The sequence below is a fragment of the Sminthopsis crassicaudata genome, chromosome 2 (assembly GCF_048593235.1).
Source record: "Sminthopsis crassicaudata isolate SCR6 chromosome 2, ASM4859323v1, whole genome shotgun sequence".
In the NCBI taxonomy this organism is placed as follows: Eukaryota; Metazoa; Chordata; class Mammalia; order Dasyuromorphia; family Dasyuridae; genus Sminthopsis; species Sminthopsis crassicaudata.
The window spans coordinates 514,138,473-514,152,221 of record NC_133618.1 but is presented as its reverse complement, the minus strand read 5'-3'; the positions used below and the strand labels follow the sequence as shown (position 1 = coordinate 514,152,221).

At 48.8% G+C, this 13,749-nt stretch overlaps 2 protein-coding genes across 8 annotated transcripts; one reads left to right on the top strand and one right to left on the bottom strand.

The window, feature by feature from the left end:
* The first annotated feature begins 440 nt into the window (after positions 1-440).
* Positions 441-9,291, top strand: AP1G2 (adaptor related protein complex 1 subunit gamma 2). Of its 6 annotated transcripts, none has more exons than XM_074294297.1 (22): positions 441-513; positions 1,010-1,233; positions 2,244-2,368; positions 2,531-2,672; positions 2,813-2,909; positions 3,186-3,262; positions 3,384-3,479; positions 3,842-3,922; positions 3,997-4,095; positions 4,253-4,308; positions 4,508-4,621; positions 4,781-4,921; positions 5,024-5,078; positions 5,193-5,315; positions 6,180-6,269; positions 6,366-6,493; positions 6,866-6,970; positions 7,310-7,433; positions 7,519-7,654; positions 7,822-7,985; positions 8,158-8,256; positions 8,351-9,291. In XM_074294297.1, exons 2-22 carry the CDS (start codon positions 1,030-1,032, stop codon positions 8,450-8,452), a joined length of 2,358 nt encoding a protein of 785 aa, XP_074150398.1. In that variant the 5' UTR covers positions 441-513; positions 1,010-1,029; the 3' UTR covers positions 8,453-9,291. The 6 variants fall into 6 exon arrangements, with proteins under 6 accessions (XP_074150398.1, XP_074150397.1, XP_074150400.1 ...); XM_074294296.1 differs by having other exon boundaries at positions 450-513; positions 1,029-1,233; XM_074294294.1 differs by lacking the exon at positions 441-513 and adding an exon at positions 761-857 and having other exon boundaries at positions 1,029-1,233.
* Positions 9,292-9,375: 84 nt separating this feature from the next.
* Positions 9,376-13,387, bottom strand: THTPA (thiamine triphosphatase). 2 transcript variants are annotated; one of them, XM_074294303.1, is made up of 3 exons: positions 13,066-13,387; positions 11,780-12,374; positions 9,376-9,529 (listed from the first exon to the last, which is right to left on the bottom strand). In XM_074294303.1, exons 2-3 carry the CDS (start codon positions 12,324-12,326, stop codon positions 9,390-9,392), a joined length of 687 nt encoding a protein of 228 aa, XP_074150404.1. In that variant the 5' UTR covers positions 12,327-12,374; positions 13,066-13,387; the 3' UTR covers positions 9,376-9,389. The 2 variants fall into 2 exon arrangements, with proteins under 2 accessions (XP_074150404.1, XP_074150405.1); XM_074294304.1 differs by having other exon boundaries at positions 11,780-12,333; positions 13,066-13,348.
* Between the last annotated feature and the right edge of the window lie 362 nt (positions 13,388-13,749).

Genomic DNA, 13,749 nt, shown 5'->3' with positions numbered 1-13,749 from the left:
ATCCCGCTCATTGAGTTTCCCTCTGTTCCCCCCGCTCACTCAGTGACAAATGCATGACATATGACTCGGGGTGGGGTGCAAAAGAGCTGACGGGGGTTGGGTCCTGCTGATACTATTTGCGCTTTTTGTTTATATAAATTTATAATTTCTATAACTGGTCAAGATTTGCAAAGAGCTTTACAAACGCTGTCTCATTTGATGCTCACAACCCTCTGGGAGAGAAGTGCGTCATCTCCATCTCACAGAAGAAGAAACTGACCCAAGTAGCGGCCGGGTGACTTGCGGGGTCACGGCCAGCTCGCCTGGTGTCGGGTTTTCTGGGGAGGAATCGGAACTCGGGGCATCCGGCCCGCAGCCCTAGTCCTCAGCGCCTCCCAGACACCTCACGGAAGGCCGGGATGGGCCGGGAACGGCCGGGGTGGGGCGGGGAAGGGGCAGGCCCAGGTAGGGAGCCGCCCAGACCGCTCTGGGACCAGGAAACCCGCACCGAAGCGGAGAGCCTCCGAGACTAGGGTGAGGTGGGGGGCGCTTGTGCGAGCGCGCACGCGCGGGGGCGCTCCAGTCTCGGGAGGGGGAGATCGCGAGCATCTCTGAGGCGGGAGGGAGTGGAGGGCTGCAGGAGCAGCAGACACAAAGTGTGCGGGAAGTGGGGGGAAGAACAGGTGGCTGGAGCTGAGGTGCAGAAGGCCGGGCAGGGCGGGATGGAGAAATAGGGCGAGGCTGGGCACAAGCGTAATCGGGGCCGGGGAGAAGGGTGGGGCTCAAGGGATGCGCAGGCCTACTGAAGAAAGCGAGACGAGGCAGAGCGCAGGCGCGGTGAGGAAAGCCTGCAAGGGGGCGGAGCCAGAAACCCGCAGGTAGAGGGGGGTGGAAAGGATTCCGGCCTTGTGGGTGGTGGGCAGCGGGGGAGTCCTGCGGGCGGGGCGCGGGCGGGGCGCGGGCGGGGCTAAGGAGGTCCCTGCCTCGAGGCCCGCCCGCCCGCCCTTGTTGAGCGCCTGCGGACCCGCAGCCCTACCCCTCCCTGCCAGGATGGTGCTGCCTTCTCTGAAGCTGCCCGAATTGATCCGGGAGATCCGCGGGGCCAAGACTCAGGCCCAGGAGCGGGAGATCATCCAGAAGGAGTGCGCCCACATCCGGGCCGCCTTCCGCGAAGGCGACGCCCCCCAGCGCCACCGCCAGCTAGCCAAACTCCTCTACGTCCACATGCTGGGCTACCCCGCCCACTTTGGACAGGTATTCAGCCAGGGCAGCGCGCTCAGGCAGGAGGTTCTCCCTCCGTGCAGAGCAAAGCGCCTCCTTCCTAGGGATCCCTCCAGGGACTCCCCCTACACCCACAGCCCCCCCATCAGAAGCGAGCCCACTGCAGCCAGGTTCCCTCAGCTCCCTCACTGTGACCCATGTCAGCAGGCAGACTTATCTTTCCCATGAAAATAGTTACAGAGCTATATGCAATTGTACACCCTAACATACTTACAATTGAAACCATTGATTTAACAACCTATCTGCTATGTCAGTAAAAACGAAAGCAGCTTACCTACAATTCAGAGTCCTATTTCTTGCTAATCTTTCAGCCAGTTCGGTTTAAAAAAAAAAAAAAAAAAAAAAAAAAAAAAAAAAAAAAAAAGCCATTTGTGGGAAGAAAAACGTTGGAGTCCTCCACTCCAGCTGTCTCCTGCTACCAAATCCCAAGATTTCCCAGGGACTTTTTGCTCACAGCCTCACCATTAGCAGGTGCCTAGTCGTGCCGACCAGTTCTGACCCCTCAGCTCAAATCTTCCCCAGGACCGGTTTTCCCTGCCTCCATACACACAGGCTCACACCCTTACGAGGAATAGGCTAGTCCAGCTAAAACCCATGCCTTGAATGCCTATTTTATTTCATTAATTGAACTAAAATTGAGCATGTGAATAAGATCCCCACAACATCTCTTCTGTAGATCCCAAGAACCTCCTCCTTTCACATATGTAAACACACATCAATAAAATGTCTTTCATATGTCTTAACCATCCCGGAATCAGGCCTTTCCAGGCCTTGATACTGGAACCAAGATTCATAGCTAGTGAAACTCACATTGGAAGTAAGGGCACATTTCCATTTCCTGTCACATTCTACTTCTCCCATATTGGATAGTCGCCCATAGAGGGTTAATTTTAATGCTAGGAAGGAAGGTACAAAGAGGTTTCAATATCTTTGGTTCTTCTCACTCTTCCTTCTGGTTTGCATCCTCTCCTACCTTTCTATAGATGGAGTGCCTGAAGCTGATTGCATCACCCCGATTCACAGACAAAAGGGTGGGCTACCTGGGGGCGATGCTGCTGCTGGATGAGAGACAGGATGCCCACCTGCTCATAACCAACAGCATTAAAAAGTGAGGGGGTTGGGGAAAACAAAATATATTGGGGGAATTTGGAGGAATCTCAATCTAGATGGGGTGGTGGACCCGATGGGAAACATCTAACAAACCTGCTTCCTGGTCTGGGAGGGAAGAACTCAATAACTAGGACATTCCCCAATCTTGGTGACCCTTCAGTGACCTGAGCCAAGGGACCCAACCAGTGCAGGGGTTGGCACTGTGTACCCTAAGCACCATGGGCTCAGCAGAGATATGCCGAGATCTGGCCAATGAAGTAGAAAGGATGCTGTTGAGGCCCAGTCCTTACATCAGAAAGAAGGTAAGTAGGGATGGAAGGAACTCAGGCATTTACCTTCAAGAATTTTTTCCTTGGAGCTCTTTTTATTCCTTCCTGCTCCCAAATCTGGCCTTGATATTGCTGTGCCCTTATAATGGCTTCTTCCCTCCCCCATGCCCCAGGCAGTGCTGGCTGCAGTGCACATGATCCGGAAGGTCCCAGAGCTCTCTGACATCTTTCTCCCTCCCTGTACCCAACTGCTGCATGAACGACACCATGGTAAGAACTCCCTACCTCAAGGAGCTTCCTTCATCCCCAATGTTAATAGGATCATCTGAACCTGCCACCCTTCCTTCCTACACTGTTCTGTCTCCTTTTTCAACTTTGGATATGGGTCATAGAGCAATTTGTGTGACATGGCCCAGGGTACAGAGGTGAAAGGTGAGGGTCATCATCCCCTGAGTAAAACAAGTTAGCAGGATGGATTTGAAATAGGCTTTACTCTGTACTACATTTGACTTAATTTCCTTCCTTGCCCTCTCTCCTTGAAACCAGGTATCCTGATGGGAACAATCACATTGATCACAGAACTATGTGAACGAAGCCCTGCTGCCCTCACACATTTCCGACGGGTGGGTCAAGAGTCAAGAGACTCACAAGGGAGAAGAGTACAAAGTAGTGATAGTGAAAGGGATTGAATAGGGAGATGCAGGATTCTCATGCCTCTATATGAAATCCTTTTTTCTTCCCCAGGTAGTACCCCAGCTGGTACAGATTCTTCGGACCTTGGTGATGTCAGGATATTCAGCAGAGCATAGCGTGTCTGGGATCAGTGACCCTTTCCTTCAGGTGCAAACCAGACCTGGCATCATAATCTCTCTCCCCTGTCCCTATTGTATCTGGAGATGAGAAAGAGAAACTGTTAATGACTACTCTGAAAGAGTGGGATTCTGGTCATGTCATAAGTATTAGGAACACAGGGAAGTTAGGCTCACAGCAGCCTCTATTCATGACAAGCCATTCTAGGATCCTGAAAGTAGATTAGGTTTATTTTAAAGGGAAAGGGGTGACAAGTCCCATTTTGTTTTTCGATGGTCCTTCTGACCTTTGAAGGAGAAGGTGACGTTTATCTCGTTGTGTTCTTCTCAGTGCTAACTTTTGCTTAATCCTTTAAATTCTATACCCTTTTATTTTGATTCCTTCACCCCAAGGTTAAGATATTGAGACTACTCCGGATCTTAGGCCAAAACCATGAGGAAAGCAGTGAGGCCATGAATGACGTGCTGGCCCAGGTAAGTTTGGTGAGAGTTAGGGTAGGTGGGAACCTGACTTAGGGATAGTGCTGACTTCAAATTCACCCACTCAGGTGGCCACCAACACAGACACAAGTCGGAATGCTGGCAATGCAGTCTTATATGAGACAGTGCTCACCATTGTGGACATCCGTTCTGCCTCTGGCCTGCGGGTACTGTGTGGGACTCCCCTTTTATTACTGTCATGCCTGTTGGCTCTTTTGTGGTCCCAAGTGGTTCTCATCTTCACCTATCGGCACTCTTCAGTTCCCCCATGCCATGAATCCCATGTGGTAGCAACACCCTCTCCCTCACTCCCCTCTACGCCAGGTTCTTGCTGTCAACATCCTTGGCCGCTTCCTGCTCAATAGTGATAAGAACATCAGGTAATAAGGCTATCTAACTGGTGCCTGGTCTTCTACCCATCTTAGCCTCCCTTCAGAGTCAGGCTGCCCATTAGTACCTACCCTCACCACTGGCCCCTGTCCCATAGAGACTGGTTTGGGGAGGGTGTTGGAAATTATTGACTTAAGTCAGTTCCAGGAAAGCATGATGGTTATCCCCTCCTACTCTCTCACCCACCAGGTATGTGGCCTTGACCTCTCTACTTCGATTGGTACAGTCAGATCACAGCGCTGTACAGAGGCATCGGCCCACTGTGGTGGAGTGTCTGAGGGAGCCTGATGCCTCCCTCAGTCGGTGAGTAGAGCTCCGGGAAGGAGGATTAGGCAGAGCATAACTTTCATCTGGGGTGACTAGGATGAGGCTAGGAGAGGGAACTGGACATAAGGAATTAGTAACAGAAACCAGAGTTTGGGGACCTTGATTTGTTTAAGTATTCTCTGTTTATTTTGCTAGACGGGCACTAGAATTGAGCTTGGCTCTTGTGAATAGTTCTAATATTCGGTCCATGACCCAGGAGCTACAAGGTTTCCTGGAGTCCTGCCCTGCAGATCTTCGGGCAGATTGTGCATCCGGCATCCTGCTGGCTGCAGAGAGGTAAATGCTCAAGTCAGGGGAAATGCAGAACAGTGCCTCCATTACTCCTCCCCTTGGGTAGGAAATGTAGAGAATAACCCTGTTCTATTCTTTGCTCCCTAGGTTTGCCCCAACAAAGCGCTGGCATATAGATACTATAATGCAAGTGCTGACCACAGTAAGAACAGTGGGCTTGGAGGGCTGGTGAAGGATTGGGGGAAGGAGGTAACCCTGAAGGAAAAAGTTAGGTATTAGGCTAACTGACTTGTCTTCCTTCATTTACCCTCTGCAGGCAGGTGCTCATGTGCGAGATGATGCAGTGGCCAACTTAACTCAATTGATTGGAGGGGCAGAGGAACTTCATGCTTACTCTGTTTGTCGGCTGTACAATGCCCTAGCTGCAGACATTTCCCAGGTAACCCCTTTTCTCACTCTACCCCTTTCCTTAAGACTATCCAGTCATTTCCTTGGTCCATTCATTAAGTATGTATTACCTTGCCCCATTTTTCTATTCATACCCTCAGCAGGTGAATGAATAAAGAAATTAACGAAAAAGCCTTTATTAAATGCTTTTCACACATTGCAGATACAAAGAGAAAATCCAAACAGTCCCAGCTCTGAAAGCGTTCACCTTCTAATAGGAAAACATAGCACATATAGCAGGGGCATCAGCAAGCTAGATTGTAAGGCCCAGAGATTGATAGGGTGCAGATGGCAAGGCCCAACTGACTCCCTAGATATCTTTCTCTCCTCAAATAGCAGAATGTAAAGCTTGAAGGGAGGAACCTGAGAGATTTAGTCCTCGTTTTGCAGATAAGGAAAGGGAACACCAGAGATGAAGTGATTTTCCTCAGAGCTCATGATTTGAACTCAAGACTTTTGATTCCAACCCACTGCCCTTTCCATAACACTTCTGGTAACCCCCTCCATCAGCTTCATCCTTGTCCATCTCAGTAGAATGGCTGAGTCATTGACTTTTTCCCTCAAAATAAAAAGCTGCATTTACCTTTGCAAGCAAAAAGGCCTCTACCTTCCCTATGTCCCAAGGCTCTCTATTCATTTAGATATTGCAGCTCTCCCTCTTGACCACTAGAGGCCACTGGGATTTCAGGGGAAAAGGCTGCCCTCCAATGTGCCAGCCCGAGAGCCCTTAATTACCATTTGCTCTAAGGCCCTTCTTTTACTTTCCCGGATCCCCCAAACATGGGGCCTTGAGCTGACGGCCAGGAGAGAGAGAGGAGCCCATGTGGTGACTTGGTTTTGTCCTCTCTCCATGCAGCAACCTCTGGTACAAGTAGCTGCCTGGTGCATTGGGGAATATGGGGATCTTCTGCTGTCTGAAAGTTGTGAGGAGACTGAACCCCTGCAGGTGAGGCTAAACAAAGAGTTAATGGAAGGGAGAATTTGCCCATTGGGGTAAAAAACTGGAACCATCCCTTCATCGACCTCTTCTGTTCTTTTTTAGGTTCAGGAAGAAGAAGTACTAACACTGCTAGAGAAGATCTTGCAGTCCCACTTATCCTTGCCAGCCACCCGAGGTTACACCCTCACCGCCCTTATGAAGCTGAGCACCAGGTTCCTAGGAGACAACAAGTGAGAAAGGCGCCTCTAGCATTCCTCTGGGGTTCCATTAGGCCCTGCCTATCTTCCTGCCTCCTTTCTTGAAGTTGATTGGCATAGAATTTTTTCCCCTGGGGCAATTGGGGTTAAGTGATTTGCCCAGGGTCACACAGGCAGGAAGTGTTAAATGTCTGAAACCACATTTGAACTCAGGTCCTCCTGACTTCAGGGCTGGGGCTCTATCCACTGCACCATCTAGCTGCCCCAATTGGCATAGAATTCTAAAACTCCCTAAGACAGTCTTTTCCCCTCCCTCTTACTTCTGGGGCTAATGGGTGGATGATGACTAAACTTCTAGCCACTACTACTTTCTCTCTTCTCCACATGGCCCATCATATGTTCCAGCCGCATCCGACAAATAGTATCCATCTATGGAAGTTGCTTGGATATAGAACTACAACAGAGGGCTGTGGAATACAATGCTTTGTTCCGGAAGTATGACCATATGAGGTACAACAATCTGTCCCCAGAGTTCCCCTTGCCATGATCCCCAGCATTCTTTTAGCGATGCATCCAGAAAGTCCTTCCTAATGCTTCTATTGTCCTCCCCCCAACAAATTTTTAGTGACAGTTCTTGGCCCTTCCAGACAACAGTTCTTTGAATGCAAAGACAACACTGACATACCACTGTAAAACAAGCTCTCATTATTTTTCTCACAGCCATGACTATTTTTCACTGTGCTAGCTTTTCTCTCATCTAGTCCCCATTATGTACTATTAGTCCCAAAAGAAAGATGTTAGGCAGGGACTGACCTGGGAGCCAGAATGCTTGGGTTGTGTTCCCTTCAGACCAGCAATCTTGGAGAAGATGCCTCTTGTGGAGCATGGTGGACCCCAAGAAGATGAGGCAGGAGAAGGCAAAGAAGAGCCTTGGAATCCAAACAGAGAGAGCCAGTCTCCCACTAAGCCCCCGGTGAGGAGATCAGAAGTTTTAAAGCCAGGAGAATGTAAGTCTACTTCCCCTACCTCATACTGATCCTTTTCTTTGGTCTCCCCAGACTGCAAACATTTTAGACCTCTTGGATCTCTTGGATGGTGCCAGTGGGGATGCCCAGCCACCTCCTGTTTTGGATCTAATGCCAGGAGGCTCCTTATTACACCTATTGGATCTTCCTTCTACTACTCCTTCCGTAGGTAAGTTATTGGCACAAGGGGAGTGCTATAGAGGTCCCATACAGCTGTATAGCAGGGTTTATCTGGAGCTTCCAGAGTTTTCTCTCCCTCCTTCTCTTCCATTTCTCTACTTTGCATGACCATTCCAGACTCCTAAAGCTGAGCTCTTCTCTATAACCCTACTCTAGCACCCATCCCAGCTCTAAAGGTATTTGACCGAGAAGGACTACAGATAAATCTGTCTTTTGTTCGTCCCCCTGAGATACCTGCCCTGCTTCTGATTACTGCAACTGCCATCAACACCTCCAAGAGTGATGTCACCCATTTTGTGTGTCAGGCCGCCGTGCCCAAGGTTAATACTAGAACAGGTTTTAGTGGGAGAATTAAGATATTAAAGGAAAAGGGAAAGATGTAGACCTGGGTGAAAAGTGGTACTTGGGGCGATAAGTACAATTGCATGAACAGGGGCCTGCTGAAGCCGAAAGGTCTGCCTTACTTTGCTTTCCCCCCAATCCCATGGCCAGAGTTTCCAACTGCAACTGCAGATACCCAGTGGAGACACAGTTCCAGCTCAGGGAGGCCCTCCCATCACACAGGTCCTCAGAGTCCTCAATCCTAACAAGGTGAGAACCTGGAACTCTTATGGTTAAGGGAAGCCATGGAGAATTGGAGGAGCAAAAAGAGTCAATTACTGTCCCTTTGTTTTCTCCTTCCTAGGCCCCTTTGCGGTTGAGACTGAGACTCACATACAACCACTTTGGACAGTCAGTACAAGAGATCTTTGAGGTGAAGGACTTCCCCCCAGACACGTGGCAATGATGAGACAGATGTGCTTTCTTAGCCTGAGCAGGAAGAAGTCCCAGCCTCTCCAGAAAAGGCCCTAGACCACCCAGGAGCAGGTGGGGCTTGAAGTCACTCTTCCCTAGGGCTACCAGTAGGTGGCAATCTGCTTCCATGTTTATTGCAGAGACAGATTGGGTTATGGGGGCTCAGATCTCCCCCCTTAGCCATGAAGGATTACAATAAACTTGAGAGAAAAAAGCCCCGTCTAGGTCTGTTCTGGGGACAGTGCCCTCGAAAACAACAGACAGCAAGGAATGGAACCTCATAAGAACAAGGTTTCTACCCCTGAGCCTTGGGAACAGTCCATAAACAGAGATTTTTCTTTGTCCCAAACTACAGGACAGAAATTTACCTCAAAAACTCACACAAGATCCAAATTACCATTATGGGTCAAAGGAGAACACAGCTATCGGTGACATCAGAATATTGGTTTTTCTGGCAGATCCTCCCATCTCTTTTCCCTTCAACAACACTCCCCTCTACCCAGCCAGGGAAATCCCTACTGCTTGCCCTCATCTCTAACTCAGCTGTAAGGCGGTTAGGAGCCGCTGGCAGAATCAATGGCATCGACCAAGGGGGGGCCGGCGAGGGATTTTCCTGTGCTTAACTACTGATCACGGCTAAGTGGAAATCCTATAAACACGAGCGGAAATCAATGGAGGCTGCTTAGCAGCTGGGGGAGAGGGGCAGCCCACAGATTGCATCTGACGGATGAAGAAAAGGAGGTGAGCAGGGAGGAGGCAGTGGGGTAGGTGAGAGAAAGTAAAGGAAGTAGAGATGGCAGAAGGACTGAGAAGGAGAGAACAAGAGGAAGGATGGGGAATTGAAGGATGGGCCTCACTAACCCTAGCATTCTTTCCCTACTCCCCAGCCCCCAAACAAATGACACCTACTCATCCCATGTCGTAGCTGTTTAATTCTCTATGGCTGCAGACCCTTGTTGTTCATCATTCTTCCCAGTGGCCACTTCTAGTAGGCGCTGGTAGTCCTGAGGCCTAAAGCGCTTCAGATATACAATCAGTTTGGCAGGTGTTTGCTCCTGTTGTGACACACCTATAAGCAAAAAGGGTAGAGAAAGGTTAAGCAAGGTCCTCTTTACTTTTCCTATAAGAAAGCATGAGAAATCAAACAATTCTCACCCTGTTCCATTTCCTAAGCCACACAGCAAGCCCTGAAGCTATTTTCTAGCTAGTATAAGCCCCTGAGCTCTAACCTCAACCTTCTACCTCCCTTGCCTTATAAGTGTTCCGTGACATACTAATCCCTCTCAATTCCTGGGGCTTTCCCCCTCCCTCATCTTTGAAGTCAGGTCAAGACAGGCTGTTCTGGACTGTAGTTCTTGTCCCAATTGCCAGAGAGACAAAAATATGTGAAGGTAAATAATAGATATAATCTTTCTGCTTATCCAATGGGTGATGGAAAAGGCCTTATAGCAACTGGCTCATTTCAGTTATTGCTTCTGTCCCCTGATAAAGATTAAAGCCCTTCTAGAGAAGGCCAGAGCTCATTGGCTTGGTAATGAAGCAGGGCCACAAATACACACAGATGTAAACCCACGAATGAAGAAGGATAACCCACTAGAAAGGTAAAGCTATAACTATAGCTTAATCATAATTCCACACCGGCCTAAAACAGCTTATACTACATAAAGCAAGGGAGACTTCTAGTACTATTAGACACGAACTGAGAACAGAGGCTATGTATGTTTCTTTGTATCCCCCATAGTTGCACATATGGCTCATATCTGTTCAAATGAATGAATGGAATGAAGTACTGAGAATCCTCTCTAGACTGGTATAGGACACAATAGGCTATATATAGTTTGTTACCCCCTAGAGAGGAACAGAGATCTTTGTGTTGAAAAACACAGCATAAGTTAAATAAGAAAGTAAAGGAGAGATCTTTGGTAAAAGGTATTCTGACATATAGAGGCTCTTAATGCTTTTTTATCAATCCTTTTACCAAGGGGGATGAAGAGAGATCCTAAATCTTTATCACAAAAATAACATGTCCAGATCTTCCTTTCAGTTATAAAGACAATACAAGTGATAACACTGCCCAGCATTTCCCAAACTAGTTTGACCACAGAATTTTTGGATTTGAAATTTATCTACAGAGCTGTAGAAATGTGAGAGATTACCTGGTCCAAACCTCCTTCATTTTACAGATAAAAGTAACAAGCCCAGAAGGAAGAAGTGATATGACCAAGGTGTCACAGGAAGTAAAACTGGAATTCTACCGTTGGAATGTTCTTCCCACTACATCACACCTCTTTCCTTCAGGGATCCAGATCTACTCTCTAAGCTGAAGCTATTTCTGCTAAACCATGCTTGAGTGAAAAAGCACAATGGCCTGGCCATCTTCTGTCTCTTTATTCATATGAGCCTGCCTAGATCCACATTCTTTAAGAAATTTGGCCACAGAACTCTAGGCCTTAAAATATGTTGACTGAAGCCATATATGGCACTTATAGGGCTGGACTATCCCCAAGAATAAAGGAAGAAGTGGGTTAAATTGTAGAACAAAATAAGCCAATTTTCAGACCCAGAAACTGTCATATAAGCATTTGATATCCATTTGTTTAAGGGTAAATATTACTATTATGGATATTACCAAGAAAATACTAACTCATGTCACATAGAATACCAAGATTCTATATAATTTGGGAAATAATGACAATAGTAATGACAAAAATGTAATTTGAGAAATGATGAAGAAACTAAAGTTGAGTAAAAAACAAGCATCTGGGAGTGGAGGCAGCAAATGGATAGATAGTAATGATAGTCACATACTTAGAAGTGGAGAAATAGGATTGAGGAACAGATAGTAATAAATTTGGGAAACTTAAGAGACTCAAAGAGGGGCAGGATAAAGGGCTGGATACAATCAGAAAGGGACACATGTGAATGACATGTACAGAATATGTGAGACTCAGGAAAACGGAAAACTCCAAGAAATGAGATGAAATGCATATCCTGCCAGAGCTGCTAATAAATGGAAAGGGAGGAATTCGATCACCCTCTTTTAGACAGATCAGGAATGGACAATTAGATGGTGTAGTGGAGATGGAGCACCAGCTCTTTAGTCAGGAGGACCAGAGTCCTAATCCAGCCTCAGATATCTAACACGCGCAAGCTGTGTGATCCTGGGCACGTCACTTAACCCCAACTGCCTCACCTAGATAGACAGAACAGGAATTTTGATACAAATTTACTACAGAAGAAGTACCAGAACATCTTCTTGCTAATAACAGTCCAACCCTGGTGAAGGAGAAAGGGGAAACAAAGTTGCGGGTCCCCTCACCAAGCAAGGAGCTGAGACTGTGGATCTTCTCCAGGGCTTTTGGCACCTCAGCCTCTTCTCGAACTAGGGCCTCCACTTCGCCCACTGCATAGCCAAAGTCTGCCGTGTCCAGGTCCACTGTAAGGGGCTCCTCCTCATCACCTGCTCCAGAGAGCGCCAGTTTCCAGACACTGCGCTCTGTGACAAAACTGGCCACCTCCTGCAGCTCCAGGCGCCCCAGCATCTCCGATACACTCTCAGTGCCCAGCCCTGCAGTCCCCAACCTCTCACACAAGTGGGCCGCTATGGCAGCCTCCGCTGTGAGCTCCATGTACTTGGTATGGGAGCCCGTGTTGCCTCCTGCTCCAGGGCACTTGAGCTCCCAACCACTCCCTTCTCGATGCCGGAGCCAGTGGTCGGCCTTCATGAGAGTGAGCTCTGGAGTGTCATAGTAGCTATCTCGGAAAGAAATGTGGCTCTCCTGAGTGCCACCCAGTTCCTTCAACCGATCCTCGATTCCCGGTCTTGGGACAAACTTCTGTTCCACCTCAATCCAGGGATGTGTCATGCTGCCTCTAGCCAGTCAATCAACAAACACTGATTTAGCTTCTACTATCTGTTAGGGAAAGAGATAAAATGGCAGCGCAGCAGGTTCAAGGAGGCAGGAAGGCAGGGATCATATCCGGGTTTCGATCCCCACGATAATCTTGGGGATGTCTACACTGACAAAAACAGCTTTGTAATTACCATCCCCTCTGCCAGCCTCAACTGAAGTGAGGCTCAGTTTTTTAAGCACTTTCCACATTTATGGAAACTATTATTCCCCAAGCTACGGCTAAAAGTTATTTCTCTTGATGAGGATTTTGTTTCTGTGACCGGCACAGTTTCGAGGACACAGCAGGTTAGTAGGGGTTTTATAAGTCTAAATTAAATCCTTTCCGCCAGGCGGTTAATTCACATTTATAAAGTGCTTTAAAGAACCAAAAAACATATTTCTCACAATTCCGAGTTCTAACTACCCCATTTTACAGATGAGAAAACCAAACTCGATGGGGATGGGAGTACTCGCCTAGCACCAACCCCACCCCTTTCCACCAGACTCGCCCGGAGGAACAGATTTATTGAAGTCACTACCCAAGTCTCCCCCTCTTTCACACGCCACCCCACCTCGGCTCCCGCCTCCTCCCCCGGGACTGTATCCGCCCAGCAGGCCCCGAGGAGGCAGGACAGAACTTCCTCGCGAAGCATGACGGGAGCCAAACATCACCCCACCCTCCGGCCTCCCGGGCCTCGAGCCCCGGCCTCACCCTCGCGCCTCCGGCCCTGGACCCAGATCCAGCGGCCATGTTATTTCCTGGATGGGATGGTGTAGTTTGCAGGCCGGATCTGATAGGCCTGCGGGCTTGTGAAGGGGGCCGAGTCCCCGGCTGTGGGCCAAAGGAGCGAGACCAAGGTCCCCACGCTCCACCCCTAGTCCCAGCTCGGGTCCCGGGGCGGGCTGGGGTCACTGGGCCTCAGGCGGAGCCGAAGAGCTGTTGAGCCAGGAGCATTGTGGGAGATGTAGTTCGGCAGAGCCGCTCCCTCTGCCCCTCTGCCCCTTCCCCCCCACCTCGCCTACACTATCCCGCCTCTCGGTCGCCATGGTGACGGGAAAGCTGCAATTAGGACCATTAGGGCTCCGTCTTAATACTGGTCGGGCGGCTGATGGTGGGAAAAAGGAGATGGGTTGGGGAGTGGGGTGTCCGGGAAAGACGGGAGGAAAGGTCCCAGGACTCCCCAGGCAACCTCATAGACTGCGGCTAAAAAAGATGGGACTGTTCCCCTCCCAACCCCTAAATCTTCCAGGCACTTTTCTGGGTAGGACCGGTTTGGAGAATAAAAGATCGACCTTTCCCCACCCCCAGATTTGATTGCAAGTGAATTTGAAATAAAAGAGCATAACAATTATAATAATAATAGCTTACAGTTCTATGATGCTTTAAGGGTGTGAA